Below are 16,762 nucleotides of genomic sequence, written 5' to 3' on the forward strand. Positions count from 1 at the left end.
CCCTCTCTCTCTCTCTCTCTCTCTCTCTCTCTCTCTCTCTGTACACCCTTTCTTCCCTCGTTTCACTGTAGAAGAGATTTTTGTAAATCCTCATGACAGGGACTCCTTTGTATTCATTTCAATCTATCAATAAAATGTTTATGCTTCCAATTAAAAATAATAATAATAAGCCACAGGCTTAAAAGACAAAATAACGTTTCCAATTTAAGCATCTCACTACAAAAAAAAAAGAACTCCAAACAAACCAAGCAAGTTCATAGCTCCAAAATATATGATTCAGATTTTCCACCAACTCCACCTCTGACAAAGAATGCAACAAAATAACCATAACAAAGAAAACCTTTTTGAAAGTCGATCAAGAGCGTTAACTCTTCCTTCAAGAACTTGCAATGAAGAATTTAACATTCTATGGAATTTTCACCAACGACAAAAGAAGAAAAAACAAACTCACGTAGGGAGAAGGTTCAAAAAGCAAGGAAAGAATGAGTTATAGGAAAAGCCCCCAGGGTAGGGCTCTAGCAATGAACATCCCTTCTCGATCTAAGCTCGAACTCCTCAATTAAAGATAAGAGAACCATGATATTCACTATTTTCCTATAAGAGAATGGACAACAAAAACCAAACAAAAAAGAGGGTGAACTCCTGAAAGGATCTAAGATATCAATAACAGAGTGTTGCATGGAGGACAAATGATATAAACGGAAAAATGTAAAGAAGAGGATTCTATCCCCTAACCCATTTATCCTCCCAAAAATATATTTCCTTCTCATTACCCACGAAACAATAAAGCAAGTAATCAAAAGTTGGGAGCTCATTGGATATTTCTTTTCGAAGATTTCTACAAGTGTCTTTGACCTCATTTGATACCTACTTAGAAGGATGAGAACTGTACTTGGTCGCTATCATCCTATCCTAAAGGGTATTATAGGAATCAACAACGCTATTGAGTCAATTGGTTATGAGTCCTTAAATTCCCTAATTCTAAACCCAGCTCACACAATGCGCATCTCTCCCCTCATCTACCCCTTGCCACAAAAGTATCGCATAAGCGTCTCTAGACTCTTACATATGAAACAATGCTAAAAAGTGACAAAGTAGAGATGAAGGGAAGACCCAATCTCACAACCCATAAGAGAAGCCCACCCACCCACCTTCTTAAGATCACAGTTCAAACCCTAAAAATTTACCTTTATTGATCTTAAGCCTCGACATGGTCTAAAAGAATGCTAAAATGTGGATCAAAATGAAGAATAGCTCCTCCTTTCTTGAATAAAAAAAGATAGTATCATCGGCAAATTGGACGTGAATAGAGATACTGTAACGGCTCAGGCCCACCGCTAGCAGTACTATCCTCTTTGGGCTTTCCCTTTCGGGCTTCCTCTCAAGGTTTTTAAAACACGTATGCTAGGGAGAGGTTTCCACACTTTCGTTCTCCTCCCCAATCAATGTGGGATATCGCAATCCACCCCCCTTCAAGACCCAACATCCTTGCTGGCACTCGTTCCTTTCTCCGATCAATGTGGGACCCCACCAAATCCACCCCCTTTCGAGGCCCAGTGTCCTTACTGGCACACCGCCTCGTGTCTACCCCCTCTGGGGGACAGCCTCCTCGTTGGCACATCGCCTGGTGTCTGGCTCTAATACCAACTGTAACACCCCTAATTAGTGACGTCACCCATGCGTTGTTGAGCTATGTTATGAAATGCATGAAGGAAATGAAACGTATTTTAAATTACGTGTTATGTTATGAAATGTAAGTCATGGGACCTCATGCATATCTGTATGTCATTTACATCGAGATACCTCCCCTTTATGTCATGAAAGTAAGATTTCGATATCTATGTTCGCCATGATATCATGCGGGTTTTTTCTGTTTTGTGGCGTCCGGTGACGTGTAATACGTTGTGCCCGACCAAGCCAGGCCCAGGGGTACGTATACGAGCCCGCCTGGTGGGCCCATGTGTGTGTATGTGGGCTGTGTGTAGAGAAGTACCATACATCCATCCCTACCCATAAGAGAAAATAGACCAAGGCCATGTAAAGTTTACGAAAGATAATTCTCACTCATGTGTTGCACATGTTTGCATATCTAACCCCAACAGTAGGGTGACTTACTGAGTATTTCATAAAATACTCAAGCCACGTGCTACCTAAATTTTTTAGGTAAAGGCAAGGCACCTATGCACGATTGACGGTGGAGGCTAAGGATACCATGGAAGTTGATGAGAGGGCATTATTGGGCAGGATATGTCTTAATTAGGGTTTTAACTTAAATCGATGAATGTTTGTTTTATTTAATTTTCTGTTTTCAGTTAACAAATGATTTCTTTTTCTGGGATATGTTTAATTCGGGTTTTTAAACTTTTATGTAAGACCTTGGTGTTGTTTCCAAAGCTATTTATTATGAATTTCCGCTTTATGATTTATGCATGCATGGGTGACGTCATTATTTAGGTTAAGAAAATTAGGGGCGTTACAGATACCTTATCCTACCCGACCTCAAAGTCCTCGATAATATTACCTTTACTCCTTCGGAAACAATCCTACTAACAACAAGAAGAAGAGGAAAGGAGACAACATATCACCCGATCTAAGGCCTCTAAAAGCTTTGATCCTACATCTAGGCCTTCCATTAATGTGAATCGAGTACTTAACCATTCTAATACTCTTCATTTGTAACCATTCTAATACTCTTCATTTGTAACCGAAACCTTTCTTTTTGAGGACCTTATCAAGAAAGTTCCAATCCAGTAGCCTCGTTAGCAATACAAGCTTGATCAAGAATTTGCCTTCCAATGATAAGAGCCCAAGAAATTGTCGGATGGAAGACCTTATTAAGTCTATTAACCGAAACTTTAGCTATAATCTTGCACACACTCGTTACAAGACTGATGGGCTTGATCAAGAATTTGCCTTCCAATGATAAGAGCCCAAGAAATTGTCGGATGGAAGACCTTATTAAGTCTATTAACCGAAACTTTAGCTATAATCTTGCACAATCAAGATCCTCCTTAAAGGCCTCCCAGTTATCCTAAGAAGAAGGCTAAAGAAAAACTATCACGACCTGAGGACTTGTTCTCGTCACACTCGAAGATCACCTTTCTGATTTCTTCTGAGGAAAAGGGGGAATCCAACTCCACCTTTAGCCTTCTTATCAAGACTGTTGATAACATTGAATCTACCAAAAACCATTCTGCTTCTTAATCCTACAACCCCCAAAGATTAATTCCAAGACTTTAACCCCCATTTAAGAGCCCTAAATTTCGCCATGAAAATGATACACTTCCCAATTTCTGGGAACATCCACATTACACCATGCCAAAAAGGAAGTTTTGAAGGATGGGAGGTGCACCAACATATTCTCAAATCTAAAAGGACAATGGCCCCAAGTTTGAGACCCTGAATTAAGAGTAAGCCACCAACGATCTGAAGTAACTCTAGGACCCAACATTCGTCTCACACTCACAGAAGCATCCAACCATCGATTGGATAGAAAAAACCCTACCAATCCTACTACGCAACATTCGGACAAGGTAAGCCTCATGTTCATTAGTGGACATCAAAACAGCTACTAACCTCAATGAAATCAGTAAAAAGTCTCATAGAACTCGTCAAAATGAAATATCAAAATCCCCAGCAAGAGCCCCATAGGCCATTTGATTTGTCAAATCTTCTCAAAAAGCCTTCCTACATTTCGGCTTAGGAGAGTCGTACACTCCTGAGACCCACCTCATATTGTTTTCCGGAGAACTTCCTAAAATATCATATCAAAATCTTTCTTAAAGAATCACAAGAACATTTCTTACATAAGTTAAGACTAAAAAAGAGTAATTTATGCATGCAGGATGATATAAGAGTGGGCTTCAAAAGTTCATAGTTTGATATCTTAACTTAATAAGACACTTGTTTGCGAGGGTATTTAATATAGAGAAGACTAAATTGAGGCCCTAAGTAGATTAGGAAAGTGGGGGAAAAGACTTCCCGTCATTTGGAATAGATATAAGAATGTATAGAACTTGAATTGAAGGTGTATTAAGCGCAAAACAGAACAGAACACATTCTAAGGGCTGAAGGGTGAGAAACCCCCCTCCCAATCAACAACTAATGTAGCACAGCCTCCCAATCTTGGAGGACTTGAGCCAGGCTATAATTACAAAAATAATTTTTGTGTCCAAGACTCCATAAAGACATAATTTATCCATTGTTACAAAAAGAACCAAAAGAACAGGACGAGAAAAAAAATGATTTGCAAGAACAGGCGGAGGCATAATTTATCAATTGTATGCCTTTCTATATATTTTCTTCTTTCAAACAAAAATGATTTGCAAGATGCTCGACTTCGCATGAGATAACGAGATACAAAAGTAGAACAACCCAAGCACTAATTTGAATTTGCATAACACAATTCATAATTGCAAACATAGAATCTAGATCTACTGCACAAGATGCATCACATCACGGGGAGCCAATTCTTCATGCTGCGTGGCCTAGTAATCTCAATATATATATATTCACTAAGCTCCACTTTTAAGTAAGCATACGCTAGAGTCCAGATTTACATGGCCCTAAACTTATAAAACCCCCCTGAAGTAGAAAACTAATGATCTGAACATAATTTAAAAGAATGTCAATTGCAAGTAATTAGCCAGTGAAAATTTGTTCTTCCAAATAACAGCAAACACCTCGCTAGCAATAGGCTCTAAGACATAATTACACAATATTTGGAAACTTGACACAAAAAACTGCACCAAAAACAAGCATTTGAAAAGGACGAACCTCTCACAAGCATCTTCAAGGGAACCAAAGGGGCGCTTAATGTCAGGATGGCAAACACGCCAAGCGTCCTGATAAGCCATCTGGAGTTCCGCCTGGTTCCCGGATCGCATTGCTCTCTGCTGCAGCTGGTGCTGGTGTTGTTGCTGCTGCTGCGATTGTTGAGACGGTGGCTGACTGGGGCTAGGGTTAGACTGCAAATTAGGAACAGACGTGGTTGGATTAGGGTTAGGGTTAGGGTTAGGGTTTTGGTGGAGGTTAATGGATCCAGGGCGGAGATGAAGACCCGGTGGGCGTAAATGCGCGTCGATATTGGAAGGAAAGCGAGAGATAGCGGCGGCCTGTTGTTGAGCCTGCTGCTGTTTCTGCAATTGTTGAAGAAGAAGAAATTGCTGGTGCTGCTGAGTTTGTTGCTGCTGTTGCTGTTGCTGTTGCTGTTGCTGTTTGTGCTGTTGCAAGAGTAGCTGCTGTTGGTGTTGGGCAGCCATTGCCTTAGCTTCGTCCATTTTCGCTCGCTTCTTGGACTCTGCTGAATGAGAGGGGAAATGGCATCTATGAGCGATGCAGTTCGCACAGACGAAGAAGAAGGATTCGGAAAGCCATCATGGGATTGCCCGTACTCGAGTGCAGCTCTTCTAATATATTGAAAACAAAAATTAATTCCCACCGATTTAATTTTATGATTTTATGGTTTTATTATTTATTTATTAACTTCTTATTACACGTATATGTCCAGGAATTAGATCAAGATTATGTCCAGGAATTAGATCAAGATTTGAGGGGTAAATGACTAAAATACCCTTATAAAAATTTTAAGATGTTTCCGTACAAGACTTAAAATACTACAAAAATTTATATCAAACTCATTTATGATATTAAGGGTAAGTTTGCAAGATCTTATAGAGATTAGGAAGAAAAGTACGAAACTACCTCTCAAGACACTTTGTAAGAAATCTACCGGATACTTATGAAATATTTATACATGCAAAGAAATGATTATGACTCATATGGATTAGGGCGTACTTGTTAAGAATTTTCCTTTAAGTTGTGCTTCAAGACCTCTGGATGAGCAGTGCAATATAGTCCTAGGACACAGACTACGTTGCAGGGAATGCATTGAGCCCTGGATGTAGGTACTCAGGTTATGTCGCAAGGAATGCATGAAGCCTTGGACATAGGTATGTAGATTGTATCGCCCGGAACACAGGAATTCTTGGATACAAATATTAAATTATGTCGCGGGAAATGCATGAAGTCTTGCACTTCTAGACGTTATTCCACCAAAAGGCTCCTTGCACTTCAACGTGCAATGTTACTTTGTTAGGCACATCATTTAGCCATGCCTCTCCTGCCACTTTGGTCAACCTTTGTGTAGTTGATGGAAGGTGGGTTGTACATCTAAAAATCAATCACATAGCGAAACTCTACCATCTCCTTGAGGTCTTTACGGTTCAACCTTAGGAATTTGGGCAGCACTATCGACTATGACCTTCTGTCTACCTCTATTGAGAGTTGGCCCATCGATTGCCTATTTTCTTTCAAGAGCCATGATCTATCAAAAGATAAGAAGTTTAGGTTTAAATCATTCTATCACGTTATTCATTCATGAAAGCGTGACTGCAACTGCAACTTAATTAAATTATTAAGGCTCACCCTCTAATCAAGTTCATATAACAGAGTGTGTCGTCGAGATGAGCCATGAGATTACGGCTCACCCTCTAATCAAGTTTAGGCTACTAGTCTTGAATCATGACTAAAGAAATAAGAGAAAAGCCAATTAAGATAGGTAAAATACAATAAAATTCGGCACAACTTAAAGATATACAACACCATAGTCAAAATCAAATAAAAAAGAAAACAAAATAGGTATCGTTTCAGTTATATACAAATTGGAAATGGGAACGGGATGCAAAAACACATACAAAAGAAAATCTAAAGTAACAGACTTAGATAAACACCTTGAACCTACTCCCCTCTATGATCACGCAACTCCCTTGCATTACCCAACCTCGACTAGCAATATGTTTGAATTGAAAAAGAAAATGTAGAAATGAGCAAGTATAAAAATACTCAGCAAACAACTTACTCGTAGGCTCTCATCACATCCTGATCTCAGTAAGTTACCAAGTTTGGACCTAGTCTCTATAGCTATGTGAGCATTTAAGAGCCATTGAAATTATGAGACGTTCTCTTGTCATAATTTTATCCCTTAGGTCCACGTAGGCTACTTAATGTTTATGTACTTTGACTCAAGTGGCTTACTTTATCCAGACCGATTGACGGGCAGACATCTTAGGTTGACATTTTAGAGATTTATCAACCTTGAAATATATATATATATATATATATTTATATTTGGTAAGAAAAGGAGTATTTTTTTATAAAAAAATATATAACAGTGTAAAATCACGCAAATTGAGCAAAATTTAACGATTTGAACTCAACTCAATCGATACAAGTCAGACAAATTGAGAAAAATTTAGTAATTTAAGCCCAACTCAATAGATACAATCCATTATTCTTAAAATAATTTTAAAAAGATTATAAAATATAAAGGAAATATAAAAAAAAGCATTTAATTCTCAACAAATCAGAGTGGCGCAGCGGAAGCGTGGTGGGCCCATAACCCACAGGTCCCAGGATCGAAACCTGGCTCTGATAAGAGAAAGGCTTCCGATTTGTTTTGCTTTTGACACCCAATGTCGTCAGGTTGGGCCTAATTTGATTTATCCGTTGGGCTTTGGCAATCTCCGGCTTTCGATTTTATTCTTTATCCAATTTCGACGGTTTTTTCTTTCTTTCTAATTTTAAAGTTAAAAAGTTTTTTTTTTTTTTTTTTTTTTTTTTAACAGAGTTATATTATGTTTTTGACTACCTAAAGTCGCTCTGATAATGCATGTATGGGATACGTCATGGATGAAATGAGAAAGGAATGATGTTAATGCTATGTTTTGAATGTAAATTATGAGGACCTCATGCATGTATGCGTGGCATGTGCATCAAGATACTTCTTTATTATATTATGTTAGTACGGACGTGTACCTTTAATATTCATGTTTGCCCTGATATCATGCGGGGCTTTCCTTTTCGTAGCGTCTGACGATGTGTAACGTGTTAAGCCCAACCATGTCAGGTTCAGGGTGTACGTATACAAGCCCGCCTGATGGGTCATGTGCACGTACGTGGCCATGGAAAAGTACCACACATTCAACCCTTCGGAACTAGAAAGAGTCCATGGTCATGTGTCAATTTTAAGATAGGTCTCAATCATGTTAGGTGTGTGTTGCATTGTTAACTCCAACCATGGGGTGACTTAGTTAGTATTTCTTAAAATACTCAAGTCATGTGCTACTCTCGTACTTTATTTTTAGGTAAATGTTGTAACGACCCGAAATTTTCTACTTAATTTAAGGTCGCTACTATATACATCTCCTAAACATTAAATGCGGAAGATTTCATTTAAATTCCATAAAACATAACTTTTATCTTAAAACACAGTCATGAACTTACGTGTTTCGAAAACATCTTTAAAATGATACAACAAAAGACTAAATAAAATAAATAAGCGTTTAAGTTAAAAACATCTTATTCTAGCCTAAACCTAAGAAAATAAATACCACTACCCTATGCATGTGCCATGGTCTCGAGTTGTGATATCGTCGTCGCCGTATAGGAACGCCTTGTCTTAACTTGAAAAATGTAGTAGCACATAGCTTGAGTATTTAAGGAAATACTCAGTAAGTGACCCCACTATTGAGGTTAAATGCAAGAACATGCGAATGCAATGATGGGACCTATCATTTCAATCTATTTTCCTACGGTACTGTCTTAACGGATAACTTGGATGTGTACCCTATACTCTACACACAGCTCATACGTGCGAGTATGGACTCACCAATCAGTTCGCACACCGCTGGGCCCCTTTCCTTGTCGAGCGAGCATACTCTAGGAGCTCCTTAGACCAGACACTCGTTAGAACTAGTAACCGCCACGACAGCATTATATAAAACAAAATGGTCGTACCCCTACCGGCAGCATTATGTAAAATATAATGATCTTACCCCTACCGACAGCATTTTGTAAAACATAATGATTGTATCCCTGCCCATCGTGATGAAATAAAGATATCCCCCAATGCATGAGCACACATAATGCATGAGGTCCCAATATTTTTCCATTTTTGACATTGCTACTCTCGTACTTTACTTTCAGGTAAATGTAAAGTTCCCATGCACAGATGATGGTGAACACTAGAAAGACCATGTAAGTCAGGATAGATCACAATAGGGCAGTAGTATTGAATTTAATTAGCCGTTGATAGGTGATTTATTCCAATTTATTTATGTTAAAAACTATGTTGTCTTTATTTATGTTTTGAATTTGAATATGTAAATCCATGACCTTATGTTAAAAGTATTTATTACGAGATTCTGCATGTGTTTAAAACTTTCAAGTAGTGATGTTACTAATTTAAGATGAAAATCAACGTGATAGAATGTTATTGTCTTTACTTATGTAGTTTTGGATTATTTCATTATTTCCTTTAGATTATCGAGATAAAATCAAGCTAGAAAACTGATCTCAAATTTGAAAGGGGTAAGTAATTATAAGTTCACACTTTATAAGGAATGCTTCTTTCCTCTCTCAACCAATGTGAAATTTTACAATCTACTTCCTTGGGGCTCAACGTCCTTGCTGACACCCCTTGATGTCTGACTTCGATACCATTTATAACAGCCCGAGCCCAAGCCCAACGCTAACAAATAATGTCCACTTTGGCTTATTATGTATTATCATCAGTCTCACAGTTTTAAAACATGTCTTTTAGGGAGATCTCACAATATATAAGAAATAGGGATCTCACAATATAAGAGCAAAATTTAGACCGGATGATCAAGAGTTACGTTCTTTCATCATGCCTTTTCAATTTTTATAAATAGGGATGAACTTTTTCGTCAATTGAGTAAAGTGAAATTTCAAATCGAGCTTGTTTATTTTACTAGTGTGACGTTTAGAGTTCAAAATATTTAAAATAAGAATAACTTCTCGTTTTTCTTCTTAATCATCAATTATCTTTTTCGTATAAATTTATTTAACTTTCTCGAATGGAGGGAGCTCGAGTTCGAGTTTCGTTTGTAAAAAACAACATTACACACCTTGATTGGACTAAGGAAGGATAGTTAAAAAAATATAAGAAAGAAAACATGTAATCTATAAAGACAATATCAACTTACACACACCTTGTTGACATACACACTTCTTTTATTCATTACCCAAACATTACACATAACATAGAAAGCAGCTAAGTTTCGCAAATACAACGTTGTCAAGAGACAATTCAGCTAGTTCTCTTGAACCACCTTGTAGGGTTTCAACATTCGATTGAGCTCGCCACTAAGGTGAAGCGACATGACTTCGTTGGTCGATCCGATGAGTTCTCCAGCGATGAACACGGCGGGAACAGGCGGTGCGTGGCAGACGTGCAACCTTACAAGAGCCTTCTCCACATCTCTTGCCTCAGGGTCATGATCAAGCTCGTACACCATGGGGCAAACTCCAAGGTCCCTTAGAAGAACAACCACTGCATAACAAAGGCAACAAGAGCTCTTGCTTATTACCAGCACTTCATTTTCAGCTGCTAATCTCTTCACCTTTTCCATTCAAATTGAAGAACAGCCCTTTTGTGGTGGCTTGAGATGATCCCAAAGCAACGCTTTTCTTTGGTGGTTTGGATTTATGAGCTAATTTGTTCAAATAAAAGAGATGGGTTTTGGTTTATTTATAGGGATGATCAAGAAAAAGGGTGCTATATTGAATTTGAAAATGGATGCTTTTTTTTTTCACTTTCTTTCTTGGAATCTAAGCTTAAGAAAGTATCTTTGCAAGTAGAAGAGGGTTTTGTTTGGTTGTTGAAATATTCAAAGTTCTATATTTTATGGTAGATTCACATTCCATGTGTTTTGTTCTCCTGAAAAGATTCAAACACTTGATCTTGATCTGAAGTATCTTAACTAATTGAGTTTTGCTCGTTGGCTGATCTTCCTTAGAATACGAGTCCAAAAAGTGGATATTGATTTTAAGTTCAGATTAGTTACTTTGGTTTCAAGGAAAGATATTCAACTAGTTGGGAGTGTTGGAACTCTTTCGTTCTATAAAGTGAATGAAGGGAATGAACTCTTCGTCCACATAGCAGAAGCATTGGAAACCGTTTTGATTTTTATTAAGAATTCAAACAAAGCAATAAATAGAAGAGTAAGAACTCTACCTTTGTAGAAACCCTAGCTTGCAAGACTCCTTTGAGTATTTCAACCATGCAAAAGTTCTTCAACATTCCACAAGATCTTCCTTACTACGACTCGAACACAAAATCAAGGCTTGTGGGAGCCTCTTGAAAGAAAATCCCAAAGGGATTGGAGGAGGAGAGTTTCAAGAATTCTCTGGTTCAGTCTTATACAAACTCATTGTATAGGATACCCCTACTTACATGTCTCCACATGAACGATTTGGATCAAATCATTTGTAACAATTACAAAGTGGGTCGTATTAATAATGTTACCAGGATAAGGCACCCAACCTTATCCATATACTATACATTCTTTAGGTTATTACTTGAACACGTTCCTCTTGTATGTCAACCATATACTGTTCAAGATTACATTAATAATCTTGAGTTTTCATGCATGAATAACAATTAAATTACAAATAAAATAGTAAAAATTACTGTTAAAAACTAAATAATTAATTACGAACGCTTTAGGGCATAAATCCCAACAGTGGAGAACATAACTCTTTTGTGGAAAACACTCGTACCCTTGTCAGGATCAATAAAGAAGAAATTACAATGACAATTTATAGAAACTATTACACTTTCCTTTGTTTGAGGTCGCGTGGGATGAAAAGCTTAGTAGGGTGGAGGGGTGTTTGTCGAGATATGGTTAATACTGGAATACTTAAGTTCTTTTACTAAGATAATTAGATATTTTTATTTTTAAAATACCAAAATTATTTTCTTAAAATATATAGATAATTGGCTCATAATTTTTTTTTTTTTTTTTTGCGTTGATTTTGATTGGGCTAGCGATGATCTTTTATAAATTTAACATGAAGAGATAACTAATGATCAAGAGTATCACGACCTCAATTTTGAGATTTTGAAACCCAGATCAAGACTAAAAAGATGAAAGTGAAAACAAATAAAAATAAAATAAAATTATAAAACGATGAAAGTGGATGCTTCTAAGACATTGTACCAGCTACTATCTACTTAAAAGGCTATCTCTGTCATTCTTAGATGTCATAGAGGTCTAATAGGTTCTCAGATACGTCTAAGTAATTTAAATCCCATCTATTGATTACAGGATGTCCAGAGTTAACTCCTCAAGCTAAACCAATCTATAGGTGCATATGAGTCTAAACCTTTTATCTCTCACGATCCTTGGGTGCAAGGCCTACTGGATACGTACTGAATTGGGTCAGCACATAAATCGCACTCGCTATAGTGCCCTAATCTAAATTGAATTCTATCATGCATGCTTTGCTAGGGAGATATTCCTATCGATAACCTAAATCATAATTTAAATGTTGTGATGATATGACATGGTTTGTTATATGATATGCCTAAATATGACAAGTAACATTAGACTATAAATGGATGTCATATTATGCCTTGATAAATTACGATATGCTATGAAATGCCATGATAGACTGTGACATGATTACGTTAGGTCATGAAATATATGACATGCTATGAAATGTTTTGAGACAAGGAGAGATATGTTTTAAAGGTCGTACTATGAATCAAATGGAATTAAAAAAAAAAAAAAGTTGTCTGGCATGATTTGTTTACAATGAAAAATGTTGAGACCTAATACATAAATGTATGTTCACGTGCATTAGAATACTTCCCCTTATGATGAGTACGGACGTGCATGTTATGAAAATGAAAAGGATCATCATGTTTATTGTGATGCTACGACGGTTGCTATTCCTTTCGGGTGTCCAACAACAACACCAGAGATGCTAGCCCGACTAGCAGGAGGCACAGGGGTGTGCAAGCCCGCTTGGTGGGTCCATGCTCGCACGTGTATGCCGTGAGTAGAATAGTAAATACACATCCAACTTATTCGGAATGGAAAGCTGCCTAAGAGAATACAAGTTTAAATGATTGATGATATTCATGTTGCATGTGTTTGCATTCCCTAACCCCAACTCTGAACTCACTTATTGAGTATTTTTTAAGACACTGAAGCCTTATACTAATCTTATATTTCAGGTAAAGGCAAAACACTCTTGTACGGTTGAGGATAACGATACATTAAAGACGATGGAACATGTATTAGGGTAGTTGCATTTTATTTTATAGATCTTAGTTTAGTCTAGGACACGTTTCTTTTAATCTCTTCTTTGATTTTTTTTTTATTTTGCATTAATTTGTTGTTTATTTCAAGACTCTTATGCAAACGTATAAATCCATGACATCGTTTCATGAATTATTTTAAATGAATGTTTTTACGACATGCATATAGTAGCGACTCTACTCGAATAAAAAATTAGGGTCGTTACAAAAAAAAAAAAAAAGAATCTGGTGAAAATGAGATTGGTTTTACTTTAGAAAGTATCTCGTGAAATTACACGATCGAAAACCTATGAAGATTCAACAAAAGCAATAGATTCTACAAAAACCTTCCTCAATTTATTCAACATACTTGAATTCCCCACCTTTTTTGAATCTTTGTGCTGGATTATTTCAAGCTCAAGATTCTTTTTTGTCCTACCTTCATCAACCCTACTTCTTTATTTTTAAATATTTATAATATATATATATAACCTAATGAATATTAATTTAAAACAATTTAATAATTTTTTACATAGAAAAATATTCGTCTATATTAATATTTTATCGATATAAAAATAAGTTCTTCTAAGGGGAATGAATATAAATATTCTAATTCCTTTTACTTTTACTTTTTACTTTTACTTTTTATCTTAACCTTTTGAGGTAAAAAGTAATTCCCAACTTCTTGGAGTATATTGCTTTACATGATTTAACTTTGAAAAGCTCTATATATTTTTAAATTATTTTTTTTGTTTTTTTTGTTTTTTTTTTGTTTTTTTTCAAGTAGCTTTAATAAATCTGAATTTAAATATTTGGGTAAGGTTATGAATTTATAATAAATTTGTAATTAAAAAATGTAAACTGTATCTAGGTTGTCACATAGAGAATATCTACTTTACTTTGACCAACTTTATTTTTGAAAAATGTATTCGAACCAACTTTTAGTTGGAGCTTTTGGTCCGTAGAACATGTGTTTCTCCTAAGAATGTGGGTGCTTGGAGATCGAATCAATACTAGTGAGGGACGAGTGATGGAATAAGATTGTGGGGAAATATTCTTGTATTATGTTTTACAATTATGATATATTATATTTTAAAAAACAATAAAAAAATATTTTGGGGCGAGTATGGGGCCGAGTACAATAGAGGGCTTGTTAACCCGACCGAGTTGAGGACTCATGGAGAATTTTGTCATCTCTAAGGAAGATCAAACTAAACCCAAAATTCGTTACGAACCAAGCCAGTTTGGTTTTATTGGTCAACTACATCAAGAATGTTGAATTTCATTAAAAATGGCAAGGGATACACATATGGCTCAGCACTCGGGCTCGAGAGAATTCGTATTTCTTATAAAATAAGATATTTACTACGTGCATGGTGTGACTATAATGTGTCAAAACTATTTATAACATTTCATTTTAAAGATGGTCATGAGTTTAAACGTCCATAAACCTTGCAATATGATAAAAACATAATGGAAATAAGAAACCATCTACGATCCAAATTCAAAGATGAAAATGATACTAAACTACCCTAACAACATAAGTGACTCTACTATTAAGATCGAAAAATGCAACCACATGCAACATGCAACATATGTCCTGACTGATAAGACCTACTGTTCTTCTTTTAGTTGGGTTGGATGTATGGTAATTTTTTAAACATGGTTCACACGTGCGTGTGAACCCACAAGACGAACTCGTGTATGCATTCCTTAGGTCTGACTATGAGATAGTACATTTTCACACAGCTGAAAATCAATGAAAAAAGAAGCGTGCATAATATCATGGTATACGCGTCCATACATAACGTATTAGAGAAGTAATACATGCCCGTGTGACATATAACATGTAGGAGGTCATGCATTTAAAATCATGGTTCATTGTAATAATGCATATAATATTTCCATAGTTTCATGATATGAATGGTAACACCTTAAATTATGTAATTTTTAGTGAATAAAAAGAAGTATTTTTATCTTGACATGAATGATAATTTAGGGATGTTGCATAAGGAAAAGTGAACGATAATAAGGAAAGGAATTTATGGAAAAAGGTTCAAAATGAATTCGAAAAATAGCCCTTAAAATGGGATGGTTGAAAACATATAGTAAAGATCGAAATTGTAGAAATAGCCGTGAAGTTGGTTAAATTGGAAAATTAGCCCTCAATTGTTGAAAATCTTGGAAATGTAAACCAAAAAGGCCGAAGTTGTAATTTGGCCACTTGGATGCCACGTCATGGGCCTTACCTATTGGACAACTGACATGGGGCAAGTGGGAGGTGATTGATTGGTGAATGATGACTAGGACATGCCAAGTTGGCCATCTTGAGCTCCAAATTTGTTTACAAGTGAATTTCAAGATCATTTGGAAATGTGTTGAGGATTGTTGGGAGGGAGTTCTAGATTGGCTAATTAAGGAGTTCATCGTGAGTTTATAAATGAGGAATGCATCTCCATCTCCATTGGTACGAGGTGTTTTAGAGAAGCCCAAAGGAAAGCCATAAGAGGCTGAAGGTGGACAATATCATATCATTGTAGAGAATTGTGATTCCTAACATGGTATTAAAGTCATGCCTTAACTTAGCCATGTCAATAGAGTCTAAGTGTCAAACGAAGAGTGTACTTTGGTTGAGGGCTCCAAAGAAATCAGTCGAACCTCGATTAAGGGGAAGGCTACTGTTCGAGGGTTACATAAACCTCAAGAGAGACTCTATGGTGTACTTTGTTCGAGGGGTATTTCGTACTTATGTATCCACATATTTGAATCTCCAAGAAAAAAATAAAAATAAACTTAATTACAAAGAGAAACCAATTATACTTGGATTTAAAAGAAATAACACAAACTTGATTTCTAAACCGGAAATACAAAATTGAAATAGACGCTTAGACCTAGTGATAAGAATTACGGTGTTCCAAATGTTCCAATTGGACCTATTACACGATCCAAGACCAAAAAGATTCAACAAGCATTCACTATTCATCTACAAAAGTGGATAGGCTCGATTTAACCATCATTTCATGTGTTGCAAGCTGATTCGATTTAGGAAGGACCATTTGGAGCTTCAGAAGTGAATATTTGCACGGTTGAAATAGCGGATGAAGTTGCAAGCATCATTTCATTAGTTTTTAGAAAATTTTATTTCTTTTTAATTTCATAAAGTTTTTAATGGTGAAATTGACTTCGTGTTTTGTGGAGATTCAAGGGGATCAGGTTTAAACCCACAAATTACGGTAAAAATAAGATTTGTGATGAATGAAATTGATCTCTCAAGTTGAGACGTTCCCCCTTACAAATCAGAGCATCATCTTTGCCACTTCAACCCACAAATTATGATGTAAAAATCAGATTTGTGAAGAATAAAATTGATCTCTGAAGTTGAGACGTTCCGTTAGAAATCAGAGGACCATCTTTGTCATTTCTAAGTTTCAAGCAATTTTTATAGTAGATTGCATCCGAGCCATTCAATCAAGTCTTGATCAAGTTCGATTGTAGAGTGATTCAATTTAGAACAAGATTCCAAATCTTGCTTCTAGATCTTTGATCGTAAGAGCTAATCTAATTCTAAACTTATCTCTTGGTTGATCCGAATTTTGTATAAAGAGGTGTTAATTTCTTTGATTCAATGATTCTTGTTCTATTAAAAGATTGGAT

At 36.3% G+C, this 16,762-nt stretch overlaps 2 protein-coding genes and 1 non-coding gene across 3 annotated transcripts in view; 1 reads left to right on the forward strand and 2 right to left on the reverse strand.

The window, feature by feature from the left end:
- Positions 1-5,397, reverse strand: part of LOC111439565 (PH domain-containing protein DDB_G0275795-like) — a 9,534-nt gene extending 4,137 nt beyond the window's left edge. The window contains exon 1 of the mRNA XM_023077183.1: positions 4,777-5,397. Coding sequence (XP_022932951.1) covers positions 4,777-5,279 — 503 coding nt within the window. The 5' untranslated portion in view covers positions 5,280-5,397. The remainder of the gene's footprint in view (positions 1-4,776) is intronic.
- Positions 5,398-7,362: 1,965 nt separating this feature from the next.
- Positions 7,363-7,434, forward strand: TRNAM-CAU. The gene has a single exon. It is a non-coding gene; the product is annotated as a tRNA-Met (tRNA).
- Positions 7,435-9,953: 2,519 nt separating this feature from the next.
- LOC111439561 (glutaredoxin-C14-like) lies at positions 9,954-10,519 on the reverse strand. The gene has a single exon (XM_023077177.1). The coding sequence runs from the start codon at positions 10,431-10,433 to the stop codon at positions 10,116-10,118; it is 318 nt and encodes a 105-aa protein (XP_022932945.1). The 5' UTR covers positions 10,434-10,519; the 3' UTR covers positions 9,954-10,115.
- Positions 10,520-16,762: the final 6,243 nt, after the last annotated feature.

This window comes from Cucurbita moschata, unplaced genomic scaffold (genome assembly GCF_002738365.1).
Source record: "Cucurbita moschata cultivar Rifu unplaced genomic scaffold, Cmos_1.0 Cmo_Scf00096, whole genome shotgun sequence".
Taxonomy (NCBI): Eukaryota; Viridiplantae; Streptophyta; class Magnoliopsida; order Cucurbitales; family Cucurbitaceae; genus Cucurbita; species Cucurbita moschata.